At 46.6% G+C, this 8494-nt stretch overlaps 1 protein-coding gene across 2 annotated transcripts; it reads right to left on the bottom strand.

The window, feature by feature from the left end:
* Positions 1 to 123: 123 nt before the first annotated feature.
* On the bottom strand, positions 124 to 8449 carry lrrc57 (leucine rich repeat containing 57). Of its 2 annotated transcripts, XM_061697382.1 has the most exons (6): positions 8339 to 8449; positions 4995 to 5217; positions 3049 to 3184; positions 2675 to 2943; positions 1699 to 1884; positions 124 to 862 (listed from the first exon to the last, which is right to left on the bottom strand). In XM_061697382.1, the coding sequence occupies exons 2-6, from the start codon at positions 5076 to 5078 to the stop codon at positions 821 to 823; spliced, it is 717 nt and encodes a 238-aa protein (XP_061553366.1). In that variant the 5' UTR covers positions 5079 to 5217; positions 8339 to 8449; the 3' UTR covers positions 124 to 820. The 2 variants fall into 2 exon arrangements, with proteins under 2 accessions (XP_061553366.1, XP_061553367.1); XM_061697383.1 differs by lacking the exon at positions 8339 to 8449 and having other exon boundaries at positions 4995 to 8332.
* Positions 8450 to 8494: the final 45 nt, after the last annotated feature.

The following is an 8494-nucleotide window of genomic DNA, read 5'->3' as shown; positions in this document are numbered from 1 at the left end:
CGAAATCGATTTTTTTTGCGTCAACGAGAGAGCGCGCGCGTACCGCTCGTAGGACTCGTACCACACTTTGACGACTGCTGGATTACAGTATTTTACAAACATTTGAAGGTTTTTTTAGCTCATTTTTATTCATTTATCGAATAATTTAGTCAATTTACTATAAGTGAACATGTACATTTCAAATGTATTGGATAAATGTGACTTTTTGAATGTGTATTTATGAAAATGGACTATTTTATTACTCATTCCTTCATTTACATTTCAAACATTCAGTGTCCTTGGTCGATTCGGCGCATGCTAAGAGGAATGCTTTTATTGTGAAAGTTCATTAAAAACATGACAAAGCGGAAATATAGCTCGCGTGCCGGTGGCTAAACTCTAGCAGCTAATGTTAACGTTCTTAACATTCATGATGCGAGAACATAGCTGACACATCGATGACATCATCACCAGAAGAACATCTGACTTCCTGTCTTTCTGCTTCCTCGCAGGAACACGTGCCGCAGTTTCGCAAACCCGTCGCCGAGGCGACAAAGGTTTTTGTCTAGAAAAGCGACTCAAAAGCGCCAATAGAAGTCGCCGTGGCCTTCGTGACTCGAAAAGGACGTGTTGCAATTCCACTTTGTTCCTCCGGATGGCCACAGCGAGTCGACAGCGGCAGCCGCAAAGTACTTCCTGTGGGGGTTAGCGGGACACAAGCGGCACTGACTGTCGGGAAAAACACCGGAATGGTCTCTCGGCTCTTCTTCCACTCCTACTTCCTGCTTGTCGGCAGCAGAGGAGGAGGAAGAGGAGGAAGAGGTGGTGGCGCTTGCGGCCTTCAGGAAAACTTCTTCTTGGTTGCGGTGAAACGCTCCATGTACTGAGAAGGGAAGACACGAAGGTCACATGCTGCTTTCTGATTGGCTGAAGCACTGAGCGCTTGTGGCTAGACGACAACAATTCTACAGACACCTCACGGCCAACGAAAGACTAGTGGGTACCCGTTTCTGGTTCTTACTAAACCGGTCTAATTGTAGGATGCCAGGTTCTGGTTCCTGTTGATTGTATGGCTACAGCCAAGTGTTAGCTAAACCTAGTCTAGTCTATCCAAGCTTTAACTTGGCAGAGCGATCTAATTCTTGGTACTCGGTTCTGTTTGCTGTTGGACAGATCTCATCGTTTGATACCTGGTTCTGGCTCCGGTCGGACCGGTCTAATTGTACGGATATAACCGGAGACGAAACTGTTAGTCTAGTCTACCTTGACCAACTGATCGAGTTTTCGGTACTTGGTTCTGCTTCCTGTTGGACTGATTTGTTTGCTACCTGGTTCTTATTAGACCGATACCAGACTTGGCACAAAGGCTACAATCCGAGATGAAACTACTAGCCTTTTGCTGGCTAGCCTCCCCGATGCCAACGTCACATTTGGACAGACGTGGGCGGTTGTGCTTTATGTTGGACTGATCTGATTGTCTAGCGTCTCGTTTTGGTTTCAGTTGACCTGTCAGGTACCAGGTTGTGGTTCTTATTGAATCAATCGTAATGTTTGGTAACTGCTTCTGATTTCTGTTGGACTGATCAGATCATTTTCTATCTGGTTCTGGGTCTTGATGGACTGTTGCACCAATCTGACAACAAGCTACTCCCACTACAGCAATTTAGTGGAAAGCCTGGCCTAGCTTAGCCTGTCGTGGTGTGCGCTGAGCCTCCTCACCTTGTCGTACCCATCCAGGTCTCGCAGACTCTTGACCTCAAAGAGGTTTCCTTCCACTGAGAAGAGAGACACTTGCGACTCGTTCAGGATGGATAGCGGGATGGCGGCCAGATCTAAACAGTTCTCCTCCACACGCAGAACCTTGAGGCGAGGACACCGAGACACGTCCGCAGACAGCAGCGAGATCTGGAAGACGAGCATAACCTTTCGTTTACAAGAAAGCTACGGACTTACCACCACAAACACAGGATCACCCGCAGGAACCAAGATCTGTTGTTTGGTTCCTGGTTCTGGCTCTCATTGGACAAATCTGATTCTTTGCTCCCTGGTTTTGGTTTCTGTTGGACCTCTGATTGATTGGCACTTGATACAAAATGGACTAAACACACTGTCTGTTATCCGATATGGATTGTTTCTGACGTTTCCTGGTTTCTTCTTCCCGCTGGACTGAACTTATTGTTTCGTACCTGGCTTTGGTTCTTGTCAGACGGATCAGATGGTTTGGTACCCGATTCTGTTTCTTATTGGACCAATCTAATTGTATAGTATCTGGTTCTGCTTACTGTTGGAATGATCAGATTGGATGGTACTTGGTTCTGGCGTCTGATGAATCAATCTGGTTGTGTGGTATCTGGTTCTACTTCTTGTGGCCTTAATCTTATTTTTTGTTTCCTGGTACTGCTTTCTGATGGACTAATCTAGCTGTATGGAATGTGCTCCTGGTCTCTGATGGATCCATCTCATGTCTGGTACCTGGTTTTGAACCAGTCTTATTGTTTACTACCTGGTTCTGGTTCTTGTTGTACCAATCTAATGGTATGGTACCTGGTTTTGTTTCCCGTTTGACTGATCTGATTGTTTTGTACCTGGTTTTGGTTTCCAATGGACTGATCTAATTGTTCTGGTTCTTGTTAGCCAATTTGGTGGTTAAGTGCCTGGTTCTGCTTCTTAATGGGCCGGTATAATTGTTTGGTACCTGGTTCTGGTTGAGATTGATCTCGATGACCTGAAGCTCTGACACCTCTGGCGGGACGCTCCGAATCTGGTTGCGGGACAAGTCCAGCAGGTCCAGGTGTCTCAGCGCTCCTAGTCCGGTGGGGAACTCAGAGATGCGGTTCCCAGCCAGAATGAGGGTCCGCAGAGCCTTGAGCTGGTCCACGGTGGGTGGGAGCTGCTGGATCCGGTTGGCACTGAGACTCAGAGTCTCCACTTTCTTCAACTTCCCGATCTCAGCGGGAAGGCCGCCTGAGGACCAAAGAGCAAGCTCACGTGAGCTCCATGTGGACCACAACGGTGCGGTGCCTCGTCCCAGCCCCACCCAACAGTTTGGACCAAAAGGTTTGGACTCACTCAGTCTGTTGGAGTTGAGGGTCAAACTCCGGAGCTGCGCATAGTTTCCGATGGAAGGAGGAAGCGACTCTATCTTGTTGTCAGACAGGTCCACGGTCCGAAGGTTTGCTGTGAGCCGCTGCAGTTCATCTGGAAACTGAAGACCACAAAGTCCCGGATCCGAACCCGTTAGCTTAGCATCAGCAGCGAGCAGCACCAACGCTTGCCTGAGACCTCGGTCGAGTCATTAACATTCTGACTAGGGATGCTCGACGACACTTTTTTTTTTTTCCCCACTCTTGAGTACTCACCAATACAGATACCGAGGACCGATATCACTCGTACTTTTAATACAAAAAATGTAGATTGACACAATGACAGTTAATTGTGCACAAAGACCTGTTTCTGCTGCACGTGATGATTAGCCGATTTGTCAAACCGCCGCAGTGTAGCGCCAACTACCGGCGAGGAGGACTTACTCCATGTCGGATTTCTTTTTGCCTTCAGCATCAATGGCTGATATCGGCCGCCTTCACGAGTAGTCGATACCTTGAAATAAGGCTGGTATCGGTACTCGTCCCTCCCTGATGCTGACTATATAACCCGGGTCAACCATTGCTAACGCACTCAACCAATCAGGCCTTTACGGTAGAGAGGGCAGACGGAAGGCGCTTCTCACTGAAAGGCACACGGCAGCCACCTTAAGGAATCTCAGACCTACAGGGAGACAATTCTCTGGCCCGATGAAACCAAAGTAGAACTTTGTGGCCTGAATTGCAAGCATCATATCTGGAGAAGAGGAGGCCCTGCTCATCACCTGGCTAACACCGTCCCTTACTGTTGTGAAGCATGCTGGTTCCGGCATTATGCTGTGGTTTTTTGTTTTGTTTTGTTTTTCCTGCTGCGGGAACGGGGCGACGAGTCCGCATAGCGGGTAAGATGACAGCTGCCAAATAGAGAGACGTTCTTCAAGAGAACTCGCTCCAGAGTGCTGCGGAACTCAGACGAGGGCGCCGATTCACCTTCCGACACGATGTTGCACGAGATAACAAAGGAGTGGCTTCAGGAGCAGCCTGTGAATGTCCTCGAGTGCCCGGCCTCGAATCCGATTGAACATCTCTGGAAAGACCGAAAAACGGCTGTCCACCGACGCTGCCTGGCCAACCTGACTGACCTTGAGAGGATCGGCAGAGAAGAATGGGAGAAAATGCCCCAAAACCGGAGTGCCAAGCTCGGAGAGAGATACCCAAGAAGACTTGAGGCTGTGATTGCTGCCAAAGGTGCGCCAACAAAATATTAAGCCAAGGGGGTGAATACTTCTGGACCTATTATGTTTACATTTTCAATCAATTTGCACAACTGTCGGCGGCACGGTGGACGACCGGTTAGAGCGTCAGCCTCGCAGTTCCGAGGACCCGGGTTCGATCCCCGGCCCCGCCTGTGTGGAGTTTGCGTGTTCTCCCCGTGCCTGCGTGGCTTTTCTCCGGGCGCTCCGCTTTCCCTCCCACATCCCAAAAACATGCATGGTAGGTGACTCTAAAGACTCTAAATTGCCCGTAGGTGTGAATGCGAGTGCGAATGGTTGTTTGTTTGTATGTGCCCTGCGATTGGCTGGCAACCGGTTCAGGGCGTACCCCGCCTCCCGCCCGATGACGGCCGCGATAGGCTCCGGCACGCCCGCGACCCGCGTGAGGAGAAGCGGCTCAGAAAATGGACGGACGGACATAAAATGTGGAAAAAGTGAAAGGATGTCAATACTTTCTGGTGGCTATGTGTATGGATGTGTGTTTTTTGCAAGATATTGTAGTGGTAGATCTCAGCAAACTTTCTGGGACCTGGAGCTTGAAAGTTTTGCTTAGCACTGCCCTACATGATGGGCCTACAATATGTTAACTATAAAAACCAAATGATACCCGAACACGGTGGTTATAGAACCCACATGGTATCAGAACAGGTTGTCGTCTCACCTCCGGAAGTCCTTTTCCAGTGAGCTGGAACACCCCCGTCTTCTGGGCGGTCTCCAGGTGAGACTTGAGAGCGCTGTTCCCCATCCTGCCCGCAGGTCCAAACCGTCTCCGTCCCGGACACCAACGCCGACGGGTGTCAATCAGCGTGCGTATCCGCGGCCGAACGGCTCCCCGAATCTGCGCCGCGCCCGAGATCGCGCTTTTCGAGTGGCTGGCGGTGGCACTGCCGACGACGTAGAACACGTGTCCTCGTTTTAATCACGACTTCAACATTTCTCCAAACGGCGAGTTCACGCGTTGTGAGACTCGGACAACCTTTCCCCAATTTACAGTCGGTAAATCCTCCCAAAAACTTGAGGCCGTTTTTTCAAATCCACTTTCTGGTATTTGTTCTATGTATTTCAATGTTTCTGCCAAATCGGATGTCTTGTTTGTCGACAAACGGCAGCAAATCTTTTTGGTCCGACAGCTGGCGAGGTCCCTTCATGTGATGTTACTCTCTCCTGCCACGAACGCATTTCTTTTCCGTTAACTAACGATGCGAATTTCAGGATTTTTACCAACTTCAAATGTGCTCTATTTATTCCTTATTATGTCTATTGACGATTCGACTCTTATTCATTTGTTTGTTCTATGCATGGCACCGTTTATAAAAATGATGTACGGCATTAATAGTCATTATATAGCCTTATTTGCTGTATTTGATTACATTTTGATAACTTTACATTTGTACATTATTTTATGTTGAAATTTTCTATTTAATATTCATGGTAGTTTTCAAATGATGATTATTTTTGTTATCCTGAGATTGACTTATTCACACAATGACTGAAATTAATTAGAAATCAATAAAATTCTTGTAATTCTGTTATCTGTTTGTGTATTGAGCAAGCTTTCTAATGATACCATAACCACCCTATTGAAACTAGGATAAAGATTAAGAAAGGTATGAAAGTTTTAACCTCGGATTCAACAAAAAAGGTGACACTTAACAGAAAAATAATCAAGGTTTGTCACGAAAGCCAGAAAAACGGCCGCCATTTTCTTTACAATTTGCTGTGCCCGATTTGCAGATTTAGCAGAGGTCCACCCGAATCGCGTTTTCTCATTATTTCACGCAAGGTCACCCTCGTAGTTGTTTTGCACGGCCGTTGTTGGGAAATGCCTTTACCACCTCGGCTTTTCCATTCACGAGATTTTCCGTGGTTTTGACAATGATGAAAACGTCCCTCGATTTTGACGCGCTTGAAATGTATATGGACGTGATGAACTCTTATTATTCTTGTTTTCTGTCATTCCGGCTATGCGCTCGCTCCGGGTTTGACCCGGAAAATGAGATGGCTCGAGCGGACGTTGCCGTTGAAACATCGGAAAATGGCTTGTTTGAACATCACATTTGCGTGGCAACTCCAATTCCAATGAAGTTGGGACATTGTGTTCAACATAAATAAAAACAGAATACAATGATTTGCAAATCATGGTCAACCTATATTGAATTGAATACACTACAAAGACAAGATATTTCATGTTCAAACTGATCAACTTGATTGTTTTTAGAACTTTCAATTTTATGGCTGCAACACGTTCCCAAAAAGCTGGGACAGGTGGCAAAAAAAGTTGAGCATCCCACAGGTGAGCGGGCTCATTGGGAACAGGTGGGTGCCAGGATTGCTTCCCTCAATTGCTCAGTCATTCACCAGCAAAGATGGGGCGAGGTTCACCTCTTTGTGAACAAGTGCGTGAGAAAATAGTCCAACAGTTTAAGGACAATGTTGCAAGGAATTGAGGGATTTCATCCTCTACGGTCCATAATATCATCAAAAGGTTCAGAGAATCTGGAGAAATCACCGCATGTAAGCGGCGAGGCCGAAAACCGACATTGAATGACCGTGACCTTCGATCCTTCGGGCGGCGCTGCATCAAAAACCGACATCGACGTGTAAAGGATATCACCGTGTGGGCTCAGCAACACTTCAGAAAACCAATGTCAGTAAATACAGTTCGGCGCTACATCCGGAAGTGCAACTTGAAACTCGACTATGCAAAGAAAAAGCCATTTATCGACAACACCCAGAAAGGCCGCCGGCTTCACTGGGCCCGAGCTCATCTAACATGGACCGACGCAAAGTGGAAAAGTGTTCTGTGGTCTGACGAGTTCACATTTTGAATTGTTTTTGGAAATGGTGGACGTCGTGTCCTCCGGGCCAAAGAGGAAAAGAACCATCTGGACTGTTATGGACGCAAAGTTCAAAAGCCAGCATCTGTGATGGTATGGGGCTGTGTTAGTGCCAATGGCATGGGTCACTTACACATCTGTGAAGGCACCATTCATGCTGAAAGGTACATCCAGGTTTTGGAGAAACATATGCTGCCATCCAAGCGGCGTCTCTTTCACGGACGCCCCCGCTTATTTCAGCAAGACAAGGCCAAACCACATTCTGCACGTGTTACAACAGCGTGGCTTGGTAGTAAAAGAGTGCGGGTACTAGACTGGCCTTCCTGCGGTCCAGACCCGTCTCCCATTGGACATGCGTGGCGCATTATGAAGCGTAAAATACGACAACGGAGACCCCGGACTGTTGAACGGCTGAAGCTGTACATCGAGCGAGAATGGGAAAGAATTCCACCTACAAAGCTTCAACAATTCGTGTCCTCAGTTCCCAAACGTTGATTGAATGTTGTTCAAAGAAAAGGCGATGTAACACAGCGGTAAACATGAGCCTGTCCCAGCTTTTTTGGAACCTGTTGCAGCCATCAAATTAAATGATCATTTGCTAAAAACAATCAAGTTGATCAGTTTGAACATTAAATATTTTGTCTCTGTAGTGTATTCAATCAAATATGGGTTGAACATGATTTGCCAATCTTTGTATTCTGTTTTTAGTTATGTTGAACACAACGTCCCAACTTCATTGGAACTGGGGTTGTAATAAGAAACATGCGGACATTTTTCCCGCAAACAGCTAAACGTTTTGGTCGCACATTTCCTCATGATTTCTTGATAAGTCAATTTGAGCCGATATGCAAGATTTAAAAAAACGCCGTAGAATCCTTCATCCTTTTCTGATTCGTACAAACTAAGTCTTGTTTTATTCGTGTTTCAAAACTCTATCCAACTATATCTTTCTTTTGATATACAGGTGGTTTGAATTTTTCAGTAACATACCTAAATGAAACTTATATGAATAGAATCGTCTTTAACCGATCAGTCTGATAATGCTGTGTGTGTGTGTGTGTGTGTGCGTGTCACCGGTAGAAGCTAAATCAAAAAAAATGTCTGCCCCATCGGTTAGCATGCTAAGTGCTAGCCCAGCTCCAGGCGCCTCGCTGCGTGGCTCACTTACGTCACGGTGACGAAATGTTGTGATGTTCTTGTTGTACAACCTGGAAATGATTCAAAGATTTAGTGTGCTGATGAAAATACTTTTAAAAAAAAAAAAAAGAGAGAGCGCCACCCAGAAACCGTAAACGGAAAATCTCCGGAAGTGACGCAATTTGCA

The sequence above is a fragment of the Phycodurus eques genome, chromosome 14 (assembly GCF_024500275.1).
Source record: "Phycodurus eques isolate BA_2022a chromosome 14, UOR_Pequ_1.1, whole genome shotgun sequence".
Lineage (NCBI taxonomy): Eukaryota > Metazoa > Chordata > Actinopteri > Syngnathiformes > Syngnathidae > Phycodurus > Phycodurus eques.
The sequence above is the reverse complement of the archived record's forward strand: the minus strand, read 5'-3'. Positions and strand labels throughout refer to the sequence as shown.